The sequence below is a fragment of the Ursus arctos genome, unplaced genomic scaffold (genome assembly GCF_023065955.2).
Source record: "Ursus arctos isolate Adak ecotype North America unplaced genomic scaffold, UrsArc2.0 scaffold_2, whole genome shotgun sequence".
NCBI lineage: Eukaryota > Metazoa > Chordata > Mammalia > Carnivora > Ursidae > Ursus > Ursus arctos.
Genome location: NW_026622874.1, coordinates 16,714,795 through 16,736,935, shown reverse-complemented (window position 1 = coordinate 16,736,935; position 22,141 = coordinate 16,714,795). Strand labels below are relative to the sequence as shown.

The 22,141-nt window shown below is 36.3% G+C and overlaps 1 protein-coding gene across 11 annotated transcripts in view; it reads left to right on the top strand.

Moving 5' to 3' along the window:
* COP1 (COP1 E3 ubiquitin ligase) overlaps positions 1 to 22,141 on the top strand; it is a 241,666-nt gene that overhangs the window by 5,937 nt on the left and 213,588 nt on the right. For all 11 annotated transcript variants that reach the window (XM_048224857.2, XM_026509296.4, XM_026509295.4 and 8 more), the window contains exon 2: positions 19,505 to 19,564. In XM_048224857.2, coding sequence (XP_048080814.1) covers positions 19,505 to 19,564 — 60 coding nt within the window. The remainder of the gene's footprint in view (positions 1 to 19,504; positions 19,565 to 22,141) is intronic.

Sequence of the window (22,141 nt, the reverse complement as noted above, 5' to 3'; positions counted from 1 at the left end):
TTTATATAGTTAAGTATCATGAGCTGATTTTGTCTCTATTTCTACATAGAGAGGAAGGTGGGTTGTAGTAGGCAGTCTGATTTCTGTTTATTGTAATTCTGGTATTAACCTACAGAAGTCCATCCTTCTCTATTCGTAGTCTGTGTGGTTTGGTGTGGGTGCTCTTCCCCAAATTCAGAGTTGGAACATGTAATACCAGGCCCAAGTCATGTATTGGAATTCCTTGGTCTCAGTATTAGTTAAAGGATGGGCATTTTGGCTTTAATAGAGATAATAAGACAAAGTGGGTTAAATAAAAATTACACATAACTATTTTTGGGACTCTTTTAGATACTTGAAACTCAAAGTTAATAAACGCTACGTTCACTCCAAAGTGAATGTGCTGTACTAACCATTGGCTTGGTATACATACTCCTAATAAAATATGGAGGTATACGTACTTCTAAAAAAATTATTTGCCAGGCACTCTTGTAATGGTTTAACATTAGCTATTCAATCTTCATGATAGTTGTTTGATACAGATACTTTTATCATTTCCATTTTATTGATGAGGAAATGAAGGTAGAGAGGAAGATTTTATTTATTTATTTGAGAGAGAGAGAGAGAGCCAACAGTGGCGGGGTTGGGGGTGGGGAGGCAGAGGAAGAGGGAGAAGCAGACTCCCTGTGATCAGGGAGCCCGATGTGCTGCTTGATCCCAGACCCCAAGATCATGACCTGAGCCGAAGGCAGGCACTTAACCTACTGAGCCACCCAGGCACCCCTTTCCTAGGATTTTGTATTAAGGGAGTCATTCAGTATGTACTCTTTTGTGCCTGACTTTTTTTATTTGGCATAATGTTTTTCAAATTTAATGTTGAATATACCACTCATTTTTTTCTTTTAATTGGTGAGTAGTATTGCATTATATGGGTATAACATGATTTGAGGTTTTTTGTTTCTAGTTTTTGGCAATTGTGAAGAAAGTTGTAAACATTTACATTCAGGTATCGTGTGGACATACCTTCATATCTCTTGGGTAAATATTTAGGACTGTATTGGCTGGGTTGTATGGTCAAGTATATGTTTAACTTTATAATATACAGCAAAACTGTTTTTAAAAGTGGCTGTATCATTATTTTGCATTTCTTTTTTATAAGGAATTTCTTTTTTAAAAAAGATTTTATTTGAGAGCGAGAGCGTGCAAATGCACATCAGCAGGGGGAGGGGCAGAGGGAGACAGAGAAGCAGGCTCCCCGCTGAGCAGGGAGTCGGATGCAGGACTCGATCCCAGGACCCTGGGATCATGACCTGAGCTGAAGGCAGACGTTTAACCGACTGAGCCACCCAGATGCCCTATCATTTTGCATTTCTATCAGTAATGTAGAAGAGTTCCAGTTCCACATTCTTGCCAACGTTTGATGTTTCAATTTTTTTCAAAGTCTTTCAAATTTAGTTATTCTACTGGGTGTGTAGTAGTATTTCATTGTTATAATTTGGATTGCCTTAATGACTGATGACATTGAACATATTTCCATGTGCTTATTTTCTCATTTGCGTATTTTTTATGAAGTTTTCTAATCTTTTGCTCATTTTTCTCTTGTTTGTCTTGAATTGTGAGGGTTCTTTATTTATGCTGGATATATGTCTTTTGTCAGTTCTATATATTGTGATGTTATCTCCCAGTCTGTTGCTTACCTTTTTGTTTTTTTAACATTGTCTTTTGAAGTGCAGAAGTTTTAAATTTTAAGTCCAGTGTATCAGTTGTTCCTTTTATGGTTTATGACTTTTGTGTTCTATCCAAGAGTTTGTTGCCTAGTGTAAAGTCAAAGATTTTCTTATATATTTCTTCAAGATGCTTTATAGTTTTCTCATGGGTAGATAACTGATCATTTCATGTTAGATTTTGTATACTGTGTGTGGTCAGGGTTGAAGATTTTTCCTCTCCTCCATAGATAACCAGTGATTGTGGCACCCATTTGTTGAAAAGGCCATCTTTGTTCATTGAATTTTCTTGGAACCTGTCTTAAAAATTAATTAGCCATATGTGTATAAGTTTATTTCTGGACTCTTTGTTCTGTTGATCTGTATGTTTACCCTTATGCCAATACCACAGTGTCTTGATTACTCTATCATTTTAGTAAATCTTGAAATCGGATAGTGTAATTTTGTTCCTGTATTTCAAAGTCATTTTGGTTATTTAGGTCTTTTGCATTTCCACATAGATTTTAGAATTAACTTACCAATTTATTCAAAAAAGCATGCTAGGATTTTAATTTGAGTTACTTTGAATCTGTGACTTAGTCTGGGAAGATGTGATATCTTAACGATATTGAATCTTTGAACCATGAACATAGTATATTTCTTCAATTATTTAGGTCTTTAATTTCTCTTAGCAGTGTTTTGTAATTTTGTAGTTTTTCAGTGTTTGGAACTTGCACGTATTTTGTTAAACTTAACCCTAAGAATTTCATGTTTTTGATGATGTTGTAAATATTATTTTAATTTCAATTTCTAATTGTTGCTAATATGTAGAAATAAAATTTATTTTTGTATGTTAACCTTGTATCCTGTGATTGTTGAATTTACTTGTTCTAATAGTTTTTTCGGTAGATCCTATGAGGTTTTCTGAGAATACAATCATGTCATCTGCAAGTCAAGACAGTTTTACTTCTTCTTTTCCAGTTTCCAGTTTTACTTCTTTTTTTATGCCCCATTTACTAATTTTTAAAAGAGATTGTTTTGTATTTTTATGAGTAATACTGGTCTATGGTGTTCTTGTAAAAATATATATATATGTGTGTGTGTGTACATATATATATGGTTTGGTTTTTATATCAGGTGTATTAGTGCTAGGTTTGCCATACAATAATGGACAGACTGGGTAACTTAAATAACAGAAATTTATTTTCTTACAGTTTTAGAGGCTAGTAGTCCAAGGTCAAGGTATTGGCAGGTTTGGGTTTCTCTGAGGCCTTTCTCCTTGGCTTGTAGATGGCCACCCTCTTGATGTATCTTTACATGGTCACCCCATGATCTTTGTGTTGTCTGTATTCTAATTTCTTATAACGACACCAGTTATTGGACTAGGGCCCAATATATGATTTCATTTTACCTTAACTACCTCTAAGGCCCAGTTTCCAAATACAGTCACATTTGGAGGTACTGGGGGGCTAGGATTTTAACATGAATTTGGGAGAAGACACCGTTCAGCTTATCACACAGGGTAATGCTGGTAATCTCTCTTCTGAAGGAGGGGAAGAGGGAGAAATGTTATCTCTTCAATTTTCTGGAAGAGTTTGTATGGAATTAGTATGTTTCTTCCTTAAGTGTTAGGTAGAATTCACCAATGAAGCCAAAGTTTTTGTGGGAGGGTTTTATTTACTACTTCAGTTTCTTTAATAGATAAAGGGCTTTTTCTGTCCTATATTTCTTGAGTAAGCTTTGGTAGTTTGTCTGCTAAGGGATTTGTCCATTTCAACCAAGTTATTGAACTTATCGACATAAAGTTCATAATATTTCCTTATACTTTTAATGCTTATAGGATTGGAAGGGATGCTGCTTCTTTCATTCCTGAAAGAGGTAGTTTGTGTTTTCTTCTTTTTTCTTGAACAGTTTAGAGTATTATCAATTTTATTAATCTTTTCGAATTACTGGTTTTGGTATTTTGATTTTCTATATAGTTTGTCCATTTTCTATTTCAGTAATTTTTGGGTTTATTATTTCTTTCCTTTTATTTTGAATTTCACCTTTTTTTGGTTTCTGAATATAGAAGCTTAGATAATTGATTTGGCCTTTTCTAATCCTCACATTAGTGTTATCTTTTAATTTTCATTCAGTTCAGAATACTTTGTCATTTCCATTGTGATTTCTTGTTTGAACTGTGGGTTATTTAGAAATATGTTGTTTAGGGGTGCCTGGGTGGCTCAGTCATTAAGCGTCTGCCTTCAGCTCAGGTCATGATCCCAGGGTCCTGGGATTGAGCCTTGCATCAGGCTCCCTGCTCAGCTGGATCCCTGCTTCTCCCTCTCTCACTCCCCCTGCTTGCATTCCCTTTCTCGCTGTCTCTCTGTCAAATAAATAAATAAAATCTTAAAAAAAACAACAACAAAAAAATATGTTGTTTAATTTCTCAGTGAGAATTTTCTGGATATTGTGTTATTGATTTTTAATATAATTCACCTTTGCTCAGGAAATAGGATTTGTATGAATTGTCCTTTTTTTTTTTTTTTAAAGATTTATTTATTTATTTGAGAGAGAGTGAGAGCAAAAGAGCACAAGCAGGGGGAGAGGCTGAGGGAGGGAGAGAAGCAGACTCCCCACTGAGCTGGGAGCCTGATGTGGGACTCCATCCCAGGACCAGGAGATCGTGACCTGAGCCGAAGGCAGATGCTTAACTGACTGGGCCACCCAGGTGCCCCTGAATTTAGTCCTTTTAAATTTATTGAGACTTGTTTCATGGTCCACCATAAGCTTTATCTTTGTTAATGTTCTATATGCACTTGAAAAAGATAGTATTTTGCTGTGTGTAGGCTGGCATATTCTATAATGTCAAATAGTCAGGTTGGTATTACATTCCATATGCCCCTTTTGATTTTCTATATACTTGTTTTATCAATTCCTGAAAGAGGAGTGTTAAAATCTTCAGCCATTCCAACTATAATTGTGGATTTGGCTGTGTCTCCATTTAATTTTGTCAGCTTTTGCTTTGTGTATTTTGAAGTTTTGTTAGTAGGGCACACACATTTAGATGTGGCAAATTGATTTCTTTATCATTTGAAATGTGTCTCTTTATTCCTGGTAATATTTGTGTGAAATCTAACTAGTCTGATGTTAATATAGCCTTCCCACCTTTCTTTGTATAAGTGTTTACATGGCTTTTTTTTTTTTTTTGGTCCTTCACTTTTCTATATTTGTTTTAATTAAAGTAGGTTTCTGAGGTGCCTGGATGGCTCAGTCAGTTAAGCATCTGCCTTCAGCTCAGGTCGTGATCCCGGGGTCCTGGGATTGAGCCCCACATCGGGCTCCCTGCTCGGCAGGGAATCTTTTTCTCCCTCTCTCCCTGCTGGTGTGTGCTCTCTCTCTCTCTCTCTAGCTATCTCTCTCACTCCCAAATAAATAAGTAAAATCTTTAAAAAGTATATATATATGTATCATTAAAAAAAAAGTCCATTTAAAAAAATGAAGTAGGTTTCTTATAGATAGTATATGTTTGAATCTTCCTTTTTAATTTAATTAAATGATTTGCCTATTAATTGGATTGGTTAGGCTGTATATATACATACATACATACATACATACATATAGATTTATTTATTGGGGTGCCTGGGTGGCTCAGTCAGTTAAGCATCTGCTGTCAGCTCAGGTCATGATCAGGGTCCTGGGATCGGAGTACCAGTCAGGCTCCCTGCTCAGCAGGGTGCCTGCTTTTCCCTCTGCCCATCCCCCTGCTTGCACTGTCTCTCTCAAATAAAAAAAATAAAGATTTATTTATTTGAGAGAGAGAGAGAGTGGGGGGGGAGGGGGAGAAAGAGAATCTCAAGCAGACTCACCACTGGGCACAGAGCTGATAGGGCGCACGATCTCAGACACCAGAGATCATGACCTGAGCCAAAATCAAGAGTTGGATGATTAACCAGTTGAGGCATCCAGGTGCCTCTATGCTCTTTGTATTTTAACACTGTTATGATATACTTGGTTTTATGTGTATGTCTTGCTTGCTCTTTGTTTCCTATTTTTCTCTTCCATTCTGTTTTTGTCTCTTTTTTCTTTCCTTCTTTCTTTTGGATTAATTGGGTATTTTCAAGATTTCTATTTTATTTCCACTTTCGACTTATTAGTGATAGTTGCGTGGGGTGAGGGTGTGTGTGTGTGTGTTCGGCAGGGAGTTCTTTAGGGTTTACAATACTCATTTTTAATGTTTCATGCTCTGCCTTCAAATAATGTTACATCATTTCATAGACAATGTAAGAATTTTCCAATAGTGTGCTTCCATTCTCTAGGATCTATTTTATTACTCCCTTGTGGCTGGAAATAATAAATTCTCTATTCCTTTTATTAAAAATTTAAGGTAAAATTCATACCTCATAAAATTCAACCTTTTAACCAATTAAAGTGTACAATTCAGTGGTTTTTAGTACATCGCCAGTATTGTGCAACCATCAGCAGTATCTATTCCAGAACATGTTCATCACTGTTAGAGGAAACCCTATTATTAAATAGTCACTGCCCTTCTCCCTTGGCAACCACTGATTTGCTTTCTATCTCTATAGATTTGCCTGTTCTGGACATTTCATATAAATGGAATCACACAATATGTGGTCTTTTGTGGCTGGCTTATTTCACTTAGCATAATGTTTTTAAGGTTAACCTGTGTTACAGTGTGTATCACTTTTTATGGCTGAATGATACTCCATTATATTGATAGACCATGTTTCTTTTATCCACTGATTAGATGATGGACATTTGGGTGGTTTCCATTTTTTATTATGAATAATGTTCTTATGAACATTTGTGTAGAAGTTTTTTTTTTTTTTTAAAGATTTTTTAATTTATTTATTCGACAAAGAGAGACAGCCAGTGAGAGAGGGAACACAAGCAGGGGGAGTGGGAGAGGAAGAAGCAGGCTCATAGAGGAAGAGCCTGATGTGGGGCTCGATCCCATAATGCTGGGATCACGCCCTGAGCCGAAGGCAGACGCTTAACCACTGTGCCACCCAGGCGCCCCTGTGTAGAAGTTTTTGTTTGAATATAATGTTCTCCAGGCTTTGTGGTATTTACCTAGGACTGTAAGTGCTAAAGTCATATGGTAATTCTGTGTTTAACATTTCGAGAAACCGCCAAACTGTTTTCCACAGAGGTTGCATGATTTTACATTCCCACCAGTAGTATGCAGGGATTTAAATTTCTCCGCATCCTTACCATTTTTTTTATTATTATAGTCAATGTAGTGCATGTAAAGTGTCTCATTGTGGTTTGATTTATTTTCCCAGAATAACTAGTGATATTGAACATCTTTTTATGGACTTACTGGCTATTACTGCTTTTTAAAGGTGGTGTTTTGATCATCAGTAATTAACTTGGGTCAGTCAATAGTATACTTCTTCGTAGCCAAAGTAGAGTTCACAGCAAAGACATGGTCCAGATTTTCACATTTTGGTTGAATGCATTTTCTGTAGAGGTATGTGTTGTTGATATTATGGTGCTTGGGTTTTTTGTTCAAGAACAGAAGGCAAATTTAATTGGGTTATACTTTGTATTCAGTAGTGTATTTATAAAATAAAACTTAACCACTAAAACAATTCTTTTTTTTTTTTTTTTTTTTTTTTACTATTTTTAAAAAAGATTTTATTTATTTATTTGACAGAGCACAAGCAGGGGGGCAGCAGGCAGAGGGAGTGGGAGAAGCAGGATCCCTGCCGCACAGGGAGCCTGACGTCCCAGGACCCTGGGATCATGACCCTAGCTTGAAGGCAGTCGCTTAACCAACTGAGCCACCCAGGTGCCCCTAAAACAGTTCTTTTTTTAAAAGATTTTATTTATTTATTTGAGAGAGAGACAGAGCACTAGCAGGGGGAGAGGGAGAGAGACAAGCAGACTCCCTGCCGAGCGTGGAGCCTGAGCCCAAGGGTAAAGATGTGAGGCTCCATCCCAGGACCCTGGGATCATGACCTGAGCTGAAATCAGACACTTAACCAACTAAGCCACCCAGGCGTCCCTTTAACCACTAAAACACTTTCTTAAGAAAGTTACTTAAAAAATCCATATATGGATATGAAGGACCTGTGTTCCATGCAGTTTAGAGATTTCTTTTACCCATGGATAATGGGATGGGGGTGTTGTCTAATGAAACATATGACATATGGACCCCCCCCCCCCCCGCCGTCCCCACTTCCTCATAATAGAAATTTCTGTTTCTGTAACCTCTCTTGTTTAGGTACCTGTGTTTTTCTTCTGTGTGAACTTGATGTCTTCTCATTGATTGGCCTATAACAGGTGCTTTTCTGAAGTGTGACTAAAATATAGATATTTCATCATCTTGAAATTGGCTTGAAGAGATAGTTTTGGACCAATTATATTTTCTGTCTTAGGAATTTGAAATAAACACCTGAATAGGACTATTTTAATTCATGTTCTTGTTGTAGTATTGGTATTAGAAGGACTGTGTATTGTAAGTTGATATCCTTGAGAAGCAGAAAAAAGAAGCTGTTAAGTCACATTAATGGTAGAACACTAGCGAAGATCTCTATTCCGTATTACATATATTCCATATTGCTGAAGTCTCTAGATCCTTTGAGGCCTAGTCCTGGTGTTTGCCATGAGATAATTCTCTTAATTGCTGCACCTTTCTTAAATGTACACAAACCTAATTAAAAGTCTCCAATTCCAAGCCTTTAATGATAGATAGAATTGATGTTCTGTTTAAGGAAGAGCCCTGGGAATGTGTGAATAGAACTAGATCCAGGTCAAGATCGAGAGTGTATTGGGTAATTTTCATGCTGGAGAATCAGTAGAGACACTTCTTCTTCTTTAAAGATTTATTTATTTATTTATTTATTTGACAGAGAGAGAGAGAGAGAGAGAGTAAGAGAGGGAACACAAGCAGGGGGAGTGGGAGAGAGAGAGAAGTAGGCTTCCTGCTGAGTGGGGAGCCTGATGCGGGGCTCTATCCCAGGACCTTGGTATCATGACCTGGGCTGAAGGCAGATGCTTAAGGACTGAGCCACCCAGGCGCCCCAGTAGTGACACTTCTTGGCCATATTTGGTTTCCTGAGCTAAGCTACTTCTTCTTCTTCTTCTTCTTCTTCTTTTTTTTTTTTTTGGTAAATACTAGAGATTGGCTCCCCTACTTATCTTTTCATGACTATTACTTGTATTAATCATGGTGTCCTTTCTTGCCTGGACCATTGTGGTCTCTTATCCTTTTAAAATTTCTGTTTTTGAAGCTAGCATATAGCTATTTTGAGTCTCCCTGGCCCCCCTTTTGATTTTTTATTTTTTAAAAAAATTTACGAGTTTTTATGTATTTATTTATTCATGTAAGTAATCTCTGTATGCAACGTGGGGCTTGAACTCATGACCCTGAGATCAAGAGTTGAATGCTCTTCCAACTGAGCCAGCCAGGGGCCCCTTGCCCCCTTTAAAAAAGAAATCCCTTATTAAATTACAGAGTCTACAAAGTTTGCCTTCTGTTCCTCTTCTTCCTTACCTTCTCTGACTTTATTCTTTGAATATGTGACATAAGACAATGTTAAACACAGGTCTTAATGGAGATGGGTTAGGGAGAAATCATTTTACAAAATACCAGATACATTTAATCTCTACTTTTGAAAAAAGATTTAAGTTTTTTTAGGGCATTTTATTATATCAAATGAAAGTAGGAAGGAGTGTGATGATGGAACAGAGGCTGGAACTGAACTGCCTGTGGAGATTGTTATCAGTGTTGGTGTAAAAGGAGGATTTGAAGTTTATTTTTTCCTTTTCACCCATTTCCTTGTCTTTCAAGGAAATTCTTTGGGGCCAGTTGAAAATGGAGGATGGATGCTTGCATGGCAACTGGTTTAAGGGAAAGGAGGAAGCTATAGAAATTTTGAGTTTTGGACATTTTGAGACATTGTAAATTATAAAATTACTGAAAAGAATCAGGTAGTAATTGCTAGGGTTTGGCATTTGGTGACAAAATATGAAAGTGGTTCTTTGGTCTTGTTTATTTTATTTTTTAAAAAAAGATTTTATTTATTTATTTATTTATTTATTTGAGAGAGAGAAAGGGACTGAGAGAGAGAGCGAGCACGAGCAGGGTATAGTTAGAGGGACAAGCAGACTCTCCACTAAACAGGGAGCCTGACGGGGGAGCTGGACTCCAGGATCCCTGGAATCGTGACCTGGGCTGAAGGCAGACACTTAATGACTGAACCACCCAGGCACCCCTCTTTGGTCTTGTTTAGATATAATGTAACTACTCTTTATTTTTCTAAATGACTTTGGATTGTACCTTGCTCTGATGATCTTGGTAATGTTTTGCTTTTAGTACTTAACCTCTGGAAGATTTGAATGCTTGGTTAATTATAACCAGAACTACTTACTATGAGACAGTTGAAACAGTTTGTTTCGGTGTAAAGGAATTAGTGTCAGTACCAAGATATACATGGATTGAACAACGTATTTGTTATTTTATTGAAGTGTTTTGAGATGATAGTTTGTACTATTCAATAAATTTGGAAGCTGTTTTTGAAGTAGGCAATGTATACAAATGTTAGGGAGATTACAAATACGGCACCGATTAAAAATGTAACCTGAGAGTCCAACTGATTGTGATATGACCGTTTCTAAACTGAGATGTGTGCTTTATTAATTCAAAATAGTGGTATTTAAAAAACAATTTTCTGTAGTTCTGTAATGTTGGTTTTTGAATGCAGTTAAATGACATAGATAAACCTTTTGGCAAGCTTAAGTTTGTGCAGTATATTATCTGCTTTAAGTTTTTGGTGGTGGGTATGGAAATATCTTCACAAGAACTCTTGGATGCTCGGTCTTCTTTTTTTGTTTTCTTTTTGTGTTTTGATTTTGATAATGTCTGTTGACCTGTCTTCACATTCACGACTTCTTAACTTGTGTTTCATGTATTGCTGAGCCCATGGAAGTAATGCTTTGTATTTGATGTGTTTTTAAAATTTCTAGGAATTACATTTTACTTTCTCTTATAAATTCATGTCTTTTGCTGTATTCTCAGGTACTTCTTTTTCAGCTCTTAGGGTTTTGACTGATTCTTTCTATGTCTTCTATTTTCCTAATTGTAGTTTTGTGATTCTTGAAATCATTGAGCATATTTGTAATATATGTTTTGAAGTTTTTTTCCGCTAATTCCAGTATTTATCTTTTTGTTCCTATTGACTGTTTTTCCTCCTTTATACGGGTCACATTCTCCTGCTATTTCACATGCCATTGGATAGTGGACATTATAAACTTGAATTTACTGAATGCTGGATTTTGTTTTCTTCCTTTACAGAGTATTGGGCTTTGTTCTAGCAGGAAGTGAAGTTCCTTGCAGATCAGTTTATCCTTTTGAGTATTATATTTTTTAATTAAGTTAAATTTTTTGTAATTAAACTTTTTATTTTGAGAAAATTGTAGGTTCACATGCAGTTGCTATAAAAATTTTATTTGAGGGTGGCTGGTAAGGAGCCATTTTTCTAGAGTTGGTTTAGCTCCACTACTGTTGTCTCTTCTGGGTTTTCTATTGAATGCCCAGCATTTTATAGCTTCTTGGTCATTTTTAACTGATTTTGTAGAGTTTTTGCCCTGGTCACCTATGACTAGTATACAGCAACAGACTCGAGAACCTTGTGTAGATTTCTAGAATTCTTTTCCCTCAAAGATCTCAGTACTGTGCTATCTAGTGTCCAGTGTCTGAAAGCAGTTTTTCATTTATCCCTCCTCCCCCTCTAGTCTTCTAAGTGTATATAGCAAGAGGGTAAGCCTCCTTGCAGTTGAATTTTCACAAGTGCAGAGTGAGCTGAATGTGTTTTACATTATCCTTTGGCCCATCCGAGGCTCCTCTCTTGCTTTGTTTTATTTGTCTTATTTCTTTGATTCTAAATTGAACTTCTTTTTCTTCTTTTATACTTTGACATATCTGAAAATTGGATGATGTTTTATAGATGATGAAATTAAAAAAAAAAATCCTGTTTGCTAGGTGGCAGTTGGATGTAGCTTCGTGTAGATGTGTAAACGTAGAAAACGCCTGCCTCAAAACTTGAATATAGATTTCAGCATACTGGAAGAAATCTCTGAGACAATTGTGAATTATCGTTTTCTTCCCTATGAACTAAATATTTGTATGTGGGAGTGAAGGGTGGAGGAGGTTCTGGGATGAGGTAAATTAGACATGTTTAGCAACATTCCTAAAGCTAGAGTCAGATGTAGGTTAGCTGGCTAAATGTAAACCTGGTTTAAGATCCTAGAACTAGTAGCATTTAGTTCTTTCATGGATTCTCTTAATGTTACCTCACCAAAGTAATAAAGAATATTGTGTGGAAAAATCTAGATATCAGTGATTTAGTCAAAAGTGATTCAGGAAAGTTAGGCTTCGAAGAATGAGAATTTTGTAGGAAAATTCTAAATATATGCAGGTGCAGTCTTTTTTTTTTTTTAACAGCAGTGATTATGATAAGACTTGTTTAGTCTAAAAGAGAAGCATAAAAATTTCTAGTTGGTAAGAAAGTACTGTCATAGTTTATTTAGCTTAGTTGTTTCTTTTTTATTATGTAATAGTACATCTTGCTATTTTTTAAGAGGGGGAGGGGCAAAGAGAGGGAGAGAGAGAGAGTCTCAAGCAGACTCCCTGCTGAGCGTGGAGCCCCACTCAGGACTCAGTCTCACGACCCTGAGATCATGACCTGAGCAGAAATCAAGAGTCAAATGCTTAACTGACTGAGACACCCAGGTGCCCCAGTACATTTTACTATTGATGATGTTCTTTTTTTTTTTTTTTTTTTTTAGATTTTATTTATTTATTTGACAGAGAGAGAGGCAACACAAACAGGGGGAGTGGGAGAGGGAGAAGCAGGCTTCCCGCTGAGCAGAGAGCCTGATGCGGAGCTCAATCCCAGAACGTGGGGATCATGACCTGAGCCACCCAGGCACCCCTGATGATGTTCTTAGATCCTGTTGAATAAGGGATTGTATTCTTTCCCCCATTTCATTTTTTATTTTCTTGACTTCTTGGTTTTCTATTCTTTTGTGATTTATTTATGTCCTCAAATACATGTATCCTTGTGAAATATATTTTCTGCAAATTGCATTGTGCCACAGATCTCATTTTCAATTCTGTTTTTACTTCACAAAACATCTAGTCATGTCTCCGTGTACCTTTGGTTCATTCCTTTGACCATTGCATGATTTTTTTTTTTTTTTTTTTGGCATGATGTTTTGTAGTGTAAGTTCAAGCACATTAGGGCTTTCTCTAAATCCCTGCTGTTACAACAGGTACGTTGCTTGTTGCAAGTATCTCATGCATGTTCCCTGTTGACAGATGTGGACATTTCTCTTGGCTCTGCACACACATATGCACAGTCACATGTGTATACACAAGTACATACATATATGTATATATACTTATATATATACAGTACATACTACACACATACATATAATTAAGGATGTGTAGATGTATATATCTTCATCTATTTACATATAATCTCAAGAGTGGGATTACTGGGTCGTAAATATATGAATACTCAATGCAGGTTGCTTGCTAGACTGTCTCTGCATGAAGATTCTTGTTTCTTCATGTCCTTCCTAACATACTTGGTATTCCCATTTTCTAATACCCAATGGTGATAAATTGTTACTTTGTTGTGGGGTTTTTTTTTGTTGTTTTTGCATTTTTTTTTTATTATTACTGAGTTGGAATATTTTTTCATATACTTGAAAGGTGGTGTGTTTTCCCCTTCTGTGAATTAGGAATTCACATTTTTTCCTGTTGGATTTTCTGTCTTGATTTATAAGAGTTACTTATGTTATGGAGGTGTGGGAGTCACGAACAGTCCCAGCATGGCTTTAAGCCATTTGTTACTTTTTCCCCCTTTTTTGATGATGCCGCTGTGTCATGAGTCCATAAAAAGTTTGGGGGAATCTGTAAACATTTTTTGGGCATCTGTATAAAGGTTCGGAGGTTGTATAAAATTTCATGTATTTATAATGTTTGGCCTGGCTGCCAGTACTTGTTATACCTATACTTGGGCATAGGTCTTCAAGCTTATCCTCCTTGATTGCTATTGATTGGCAGAGTGGAAGGGTTTCTAAATGGATCGTTTACAGCTTTATCTAGAACCAACCCTGGGTATGTTCCTGCCTCTCAAAATTCAAAAGAGTTAGTGGTGTTTTGTTAGGGTATCCTCTATCTTCTGTATTTCCTGTGATATTTCATCCCTTTCTTAGGAAGGGTAGTGGTTGGTCAATCTTCATCTTTTATTCTATTCTACCTATTTCCAATAGGAATTCCTTGAAGTGTTTAGTGGGGTAGATACCACTCTTCCCAAGTTTCTATCACTGATACAGATTTTTCTGTAATCTCTTTTTGTATATTCTGCTATTTATTGAATGTTGTATACCAGGAATTGTATGGAGTAGATAGATAATTTGTTAATCAGTACAGTGGTTCTATGATGTAAGTATCATCCCAGTTACAGAAATGAGAAAACAATATTAGAGAGATTTAACACATGGCTCAAAGTCAGGAAGTTATAGGTGGCATATTTAGGATTAATTTCAGTTGTATTCCACTTTTTGCTGGAGGTTTGATCTTTAACGTGGGTAAGAAGCTATTTTTGGTGAAAAGAATGGAAACTTTGTTCTCTTTCATTCACATATTACTCAGAAGCCATTCCTTCAATGCTGCTGTTTAAACTGATCTGATAGTCATTTTTGGGTACTGCATGCAACTTTTAGTATTAGAAGAACACATGATACAATATGTATTGTAGTCCTGCTCTTTTTTTTCTTGTTAAAGAATAATGAGTGCTGGAGCTGTATGTGAAATACACCTATTTTCAGTTCTTCCAGTTCATAGGTTAAAATCCTTGATTGATTTTCCTCTTATACCCAACATCTAATCCATAGCAAACCAAAGATCTACCTTCAGATTATATCTAGAATCTGATCACTTCTCACTAATCCCACTGCTGCCACCCTCATTTAATCCAGCACCCTTTTCACCTAAATTATTATATAATAGCTTTTATTTTTATAATGGCTTCCCTTTAGTCTGCTTTGAGTGTATAAGGTTGAGTGATCTGGTTTATCACTGTGTCAGATTGGTTCACTCTTTTCCAGATTGTTTAGTAAATTCCTGTTTTATTCACTGTAAAAGCCAAAGTCCTTGACATGATTTAAAAGAGGTTTTTTTTTTTTTTTTTTTTTTTTTTTTTTGTATGGCCCCTTATTATTTCTCTGGCTTCATTTTAACTGTTTTCCCACTTACTCTACTCTGCACGCTTCTACCTTGCTAGTCTGAACATATCAGGTGTACTACCTCAGGATATTTGTACTGTACTTATTGTTTGGTTGAAGTTTTCCCAGATTTCCATGTTGATCATTTCCCTACTACTTGAATTAGTTACTCAAATGTCAGCTTCTCACTGAGGCTTCTCTTACTATCCTGTCTAACCCAATCTAACACTTCCTGTCCTCCTTCCCTGCTTATAATTTTTTCCTTATCATTTATCTCTATCTAATCTTACTATATAAGGTCTTCCTTATTTATCTTGTTTATTGTCTGTCTTTTCCACTAGATTATTGAACCATGAAGGGATTTTTTTATTCACTTCTTTGTCCTTGGTGTCCAGAACAGTGTCTGGTATGTAGTCAGTACCTAATATATAATTTGTTGAATGTATGAATGTTTAAAAAAATTTAGAATTTCCGAGAGAGTACTGATAAGTATTTACAGTTGATTCATTCTAGGTGCTGGGGCCAAGATATTCACTGGGGACACTGTTAGAAGTCCGGACTAAGAGATCAGTCTGTTAAGACATTTTGCGTTTTCCTTATGAGCTTCAGTTAATGCCACACAAAACAGAGATGTGATGGTATTATTACTTAAACTTACAGACATATTTACTTTGGGAACAGAAAGATCTCTTTCCTCAAATCTTAAAAATGCTTTTTTAGGAGAGCTGTTTAAAAGGTTGGTATGTTAATATCTAGACCTTCTGTGATAGAAAATTTGGATATTTACTACTGTCTACCTAACAGTTGAATTTTAGGAATTAATCAGTATTGGGACTACAGAGTTCCCAGTGGGGGGCAGTTTTTTTTCTTTTTTTTTTTTTAAATCAAAATACTGTATGGAGTAATTAAGACAGTGTAGTATTAATGAAAGAATAAACAGATCAGTAGTAAAGAATAGAGAACTCAGAAATAGACCAATATAGTCAACTGATCTTTGACAAAGGAGCAAAGACAATACAGAAGAGAAAAGGTAGTCTTTTTTAGGCCACCTGGGTGGCTCAGTTGGTTAAGCGTCTGACTCTTAAAATTTTTTTTTATAAGATTTTATTTATTTATTTGTCAGAGAGAGAGAGTGAGGGAGCAAGCCTGCACAAGCAGCGAGGAGGAGGCAGAGGGAGAGGGAGAAGCTTAAAAGCTGGCTCATGACACTAGCCGAAGGCAGATGCTTAACAGACTGAATCACCCAGGTGTCCCCTAAGCGTCTGACTCTTGATGTCAGCTCAGGTCTCGATCTTGGAGTTGTGAGTTCAAGCCCTGTGTTGGGCTTCACATTGGTTGTGGAGCCTACTAAAAAGAGAGGGAGAGAGAGAGAAAAGATAGTTTTTTTAATAAATGGTGCTGAAACAACTGCACATCCACATGTAAAAAAAAAAATGAATCTAGACACAGACCTTATACCAGTCACTAAAATTAGCTAAAAATGTATCACAGACTTAAATGTAAAATGCAAAGCTATTAAACTCATAGGAGGTAACATAGGGGTAATCTAGATAACTTTGAGTTTGGTGATGACTTTTTAGGTACAATACCAAAGGCATGATCTATTAGAAAGAAAGTAAAAAACAGACTTCTTTAAAATTAAAAAATTTTTGGGCGCATGGGTGGCTCAGTCATTAAGCGTCTGCCTTTGGCTCAGGTCATGATCCCAGCGTTCTGGGATTGAGCCCCACATCGGGCTCCCTGCTCAGCGGGAAGCCTGCTTCTTCCTCTCCCACTCCCACTGCTTGTGTTCCCTCTCTCGCTGCCTCTCTCTCTGTCAAATGAATAAATAAAGTCTTTAAAAAAAATTAAAAATTTTCTGCTCTGTGAGAGACACTATTAAGAGAATGGAAGGATTAGCCACAGCTCAGGAGAATATATTTGTATAAGACATATCTCATAAAGAACTTTTATCTAAAACATACAAAGAACTCTTAAAACTCAACAGTAAGAAAACAACCCGATTAAAAAGACGGGTCAAAGACCTCAAAAAACACCTCACCAAAGAAGATACATAGATGGCAAATAAGCATATGAAAAGACACTCCATATCATATGTCATCTGGGAAATGCAAATCAAAACGAGGTATCACTATACACCTATTAGAATGGCTATAATTTAGAGGATGTTGAGGAGGATAGCTAGGAATAGGAACTCTTGTTCTTTGCTTGTAGGAATAAAAAGTGGTACAGCCTCCTTTTGGAAGACAGTTTTTTTTTTTTTTTTTTACAAGACTAAACATACCATACAATTTTTGTTGGTACCGGTTGATATTTACCCAAAGGAGTTGAAAGCTAATGCATATACGGAAACCTGCCCTTGGATGCTTATACATTCTGGAATAGACAAAGCTATGGAGACAATAAAAAGATCAGTGGAGAGGAGAGAGCGTAGAGTAGGCAGAACAAAGAGGATTTTTAGGGCAGTGAAAAATAACCTTTATATTGTAATGATGAATATATGTCACTATACTTTTGTTAAAACCCACAGAATGTACAACATGAAGAGTGAACCTTAAGGTAAATTGTGGACTTGGTGATTGTGATGTGTAAGGGTAAAGTCATCCTTGGGGGAAAATAGTTTATCATTCTGGTGAGTGATGTTGATAATGGCAAAAGCCGTGCATGTGTTTGGAGCTGCAAATATATGAGAAATCTCTGTATCTTCCTTTCAGTTTTGTTATAAATCTGAAACTGCTCTAAAAGAAAGTAAAGTCTTTAAAAAAGGGGGGGGGGTTGTAAATGTTGCTTCCAGTCTGGGTTTTGAGCCTTAAGACATCTGCCTGAGTACCCAGTGATGAACTGTACCTGTAAATTACAGTAAAATCTGTCCTTCCCAGATCTGCTCTTTAGCGCCCTTCAACCACAACCTGGGATCACAGAGCAGCCTACACAGCTCATCCACACGCTCTTAGGAGGGGTCCCCAGCCTTGCTTTCTGAACTCCATTAATCAGGAATAGGATGGACTTTGTTTCAAAAGAGAAATTACCATATCTCCACATTAAGGAGACCTCTTTTTTTCTCAATCTAGCAGAATAAAGGCTGACAAAACTGACACAAATCGAAGCCAACACACTATGTGTGGTGAAACTCTGAGCTTGTGCAACATTGGAATTTTATGTGTTTTTTTTTTTTTTTTTTTTTATGATTTCACATTCTGAGATAATATTTATGCCCAGGAAATTTTTCTTGAAAAAGTGGGTAAGTTTTCATTTTGTAATTTAAGTGTATCATGTATCATCTGTAAGGATTGGATGTGTATGCCAATAACAAAAAGCTTGATAAATACTGCCTTAAACAAGTGAGAATTTACTTGCTCATGTAATGTGAATTCCAGGGGTAGGCAGTCCATAGCTGATGCAGCTGCCCAAGGATTTTATCAAGGAACCAGTATCCTATTTTCTTAGCTTACAGTTTTTTGTCTTTTTGGTCAGAAGATGGCTGTTGTAGGGCACGAGGGTGGCTCAGTCCGTTAAGCAGCCCATTCTTCATTTTGGCTCAGGTCATGATCAGGGTCCTGGGATTGAATCCCAGGTCAGGCTCCGCACTCAGTGGGGAGTCTGCTTTGGGGTTCTCTCTCCCTCTACCCCTGCTTCTTCGCGAGCACGTGCGCTCTCTCTCTTGCTCTCCCTCTCTCTAAAATAAATAGATCTTAAAAAAAAAAGATGGTTATTGTATCTCTGGAGACTTCATCAGAGTTTTCAGAAGGAAAAGAAGGAAAGATAAAGGGAAATCTCTTTCTAAGACTTTGTATTTTTCTGGTAGATTGTGGCCTCTCAGAGGCTGATAACTGACTACCTTTTGTTGGCCAGAACTATGTTGGTATGACTTGGTATTTAACTCATCGTATCTGGAATTAGTGTAGAATGGTGGTTAAGAGGATGGACCTAAGTTTGAAAATCAGTTGTGTTACTTCCTGTGTATGACTTTAACATCTTTGTGCCTCAGTTTCCCTCTATTAAATAAGTCTAGTAATATGTACCTACCAACACTTTGTTGTTGAAAAGATTAAAGGAGTTAATACATGTCATTATTTTAATGGATACCATTTGTACTATTTTAAGTATTAGTTATAATTTACCATCTTCATTATATAGAAGAGTTATTGATATTGGAGTTGTAAATTTGTCACTCAGGGAACTAGTTTTTTTTAGGTAGGAAATAAAATAGCATTTGGATTAGGTGCTTTTGAATATAGGATGGTTGAAAAAGATGGTAGATCTTTAAGGACTCTTGTGACTGTTTTGCATTATTAAAAATTAGGGGTGAGTTAAAGTATTGGGGCCATTTTAATTTACTTATTTAATTCATCTTAGAGCTTGATGACTTTAAGGGCTGTCTTGAACAAATTGTAATTTTACCAGCAATCCCCTAAAGCACCTTCATCTCAACCGAAATTCTGTCTTATTGATAGAATGTTTGAAGACTAACTATGTATGGATAAATGATTTCGTTGCTATTGTTACCAGCCTTGCCAATTTATAATCACTCTACTGAAAAAGAAATATCAATTACTTCTCTATTTTCTTTTTAGCCCTATCTGCTTTGATATGATTGAGGAAGCATACATGACGAAATGTGGCCACAGCTTTTGGTAAGATGATTTTATTTAGCAAAATTATCTTGATTTTTAACTTGTATGTAAATGCAGCCAGTGAGAAGTTAGGTTTTTAAAATAATTTTGGTTATCTTCTAATTTCTTTGATTGATGTATTTTTTAAGTTCAGCAGCTCAAGGCAGAAAGTGTATGGTTGGTGCATAATTTCTGTGGAATACTTAGATTTACTGTTGCTCTGACAGATGGATTTTAAAACTTTTGGGTTGGTTAATTATTATAGAGCTTTGATTACTGTTTAGAAAATTGAGGGGTGCTGGATAATTAGGATGAAGCATCTTTAACTCACTTGTGGGGTTAAGTGTGAGACCCAGTAAAGGAGGTTAGAAAGTCATTGGAAAAGGATATAGGGGATTAAAAAGATTTGTGTTTTCTTCTTGAACATTTTGCTAAGTGTTATTGTTAGTTGCTTAGTCTTGTATGTGTGTCACATTAATCTGTATATTTAAAAAATTTTTAGTTGTGGAAAAATACACATAACATAAAATTTACCGTCTTAACCATTTTTAAGTTGAGTAATGTTAAGTTTGTTTGCATTGTTGTACAATCAATCTCCAGAATTTTATCTTGCAAAACTGAAACTATATTCCCTCTAAGCAACTCTCCATTTCTCCCTTCCCCCCATCCTCTGTCAATCACTATTTTACTTTGTTTCTGTGAATTTGACTATTCTAGATACCTCATATAAGTGGCATCAAATAGTATTTGTATTTTTGTGACTGGCTTGATTCACTTAGCATAGTATCTTTAAGTTTCATCCTTGTTAGCATGTGTCAGAGTTTCCTTCCTTTTTAAGGGTGAATAGTGTTCCATTGCATGTATATACTGTATTTTATTTGTTCATCTGTTCATGGACATTTGGGTTACCTTCACTTCTTAACTGTTGTTAAGAATGGTGCTTTGAACATTGGTGTCTGAATACCTCCTTGAGATCCTGGTTTCAATTCTTTTGGATATAAATATATACCCAGAAGCAGAATTGCTGTATCATATGATAGTTCTGTGTTTAATTTTTTTGAGGAACCTCCATACTGTTTTCCATAGCTGCTGTACCATTTTACATTTCCCCCAGCAGTTCACAAGAGTTCCAGTTTTTCCACATTCTCGCCAATACTTGTCATTTTCTGTTTTTTTTTTTAAAGTAGCCATCCTAATGGTTATGTAATCTGTGTTTGTTTAATCCTTTTATTTATTTTTTTTTGTGTTTTTTTTGATTGGGGTGGTATATTCTGTTTGTGGTCAATCATGTACATAAATTATTTACACTGTTGATATAATATTTTTGGTTTAGTAATTCTTTTGTGTCTAATAGTCCCTGTATTCTAATTCATGTTGAAGTCAGACCTAAAATTTTATTCTGAAGTTGAATGTAATGTCTGGTAGATTGATATTCAGTAGTCAAGTACTGGGTGTTATTACCAGTTCGTAAGTATTTTAGTTTGATTTGGAGCATGACGCACCAGTGATAGGTATATCCAATCTGCCAGTCATTTAAAAAGAAGTTTATTTTGTTTTATTTTTTTTTTAAAGATTTTATTTATTTATTTGACAGAGAGACAGCCAGCGAGAGAGGGAACACAAGCAGGGGGAGTGGGAGAGGGAGAAGCAGGCTCCCAGCGGAGGAGCCCGATGTGGGGCTCGATCCCAGGACTCCGGGATCATGCCCCGAGCCGAAGGCAGACACTCAACGACTGAGCCACCCAGGCGCCCCTAAAAAGAAGTCTAGAATAAAAATACCCTTCTTGGCTTGTCCTTTCTTTTTTTATTAAAATATAAGTTATTAAAATAAGCACTATGTACTCTTGGCTAAACAACTTTTATTGTCCCTAAAGCTGTAACATGAACTGTAAATGTCACTGTTTTTCTAGTCGGTTTTTTTTTTTTTTTTGGTTTTGTTTTGTTTTGTTTTGGTTTTTTTTGGGTCTACCTCCTCAGAGGTAATCATGGTAAGGAGTGATGGTGTGTCCTTTGAGAATTTTTTTGCTGGTTTAAGAAAAAAGGCTATCTTGCCTTAAATAATTTAGATTTCCTGGTATATCATTGCATTGACATTATTATTGTTCATGAATAACTTTCTGCTCCTTATTGCTACTGAAATTCTGGTCATGTGTGCTTGCTTTTAGATTGATACATGTATGGTCTTGGTCTTTACAGGCTTATTGTTTAAGAGTAGTGTTTCCTTTGGTCCATTAATTGATCCAGCACCATAGCATTCCATAGGAAACCATGTACCTCCCTTAGAGACTTTGATTTTCATCTCTGGAAAATCGGGTGATTAAAATTAGGCTTTCTCTGCCTTTTGTAGTATTGAATATTGGACCAGAAAATTCCTGTTGTGGGTGATTATCCTGGGTATTATAGATTATTAAGCAGCATTCCTGGCCTTTAGCTGGTAGCAGTCCCTTTCCTCACAAGTGTGACAGCCAAAAATGTCTCCAGACATTGCCAGATATCAAGTAGGGGACAAAATTGCCCACATTTGAGAAACACTGATATAGAGCTAAAAGAGCAGGGTCTTGAAGTTGGTAAACCAGGATTCTGGTTCTGGCTCTAAAA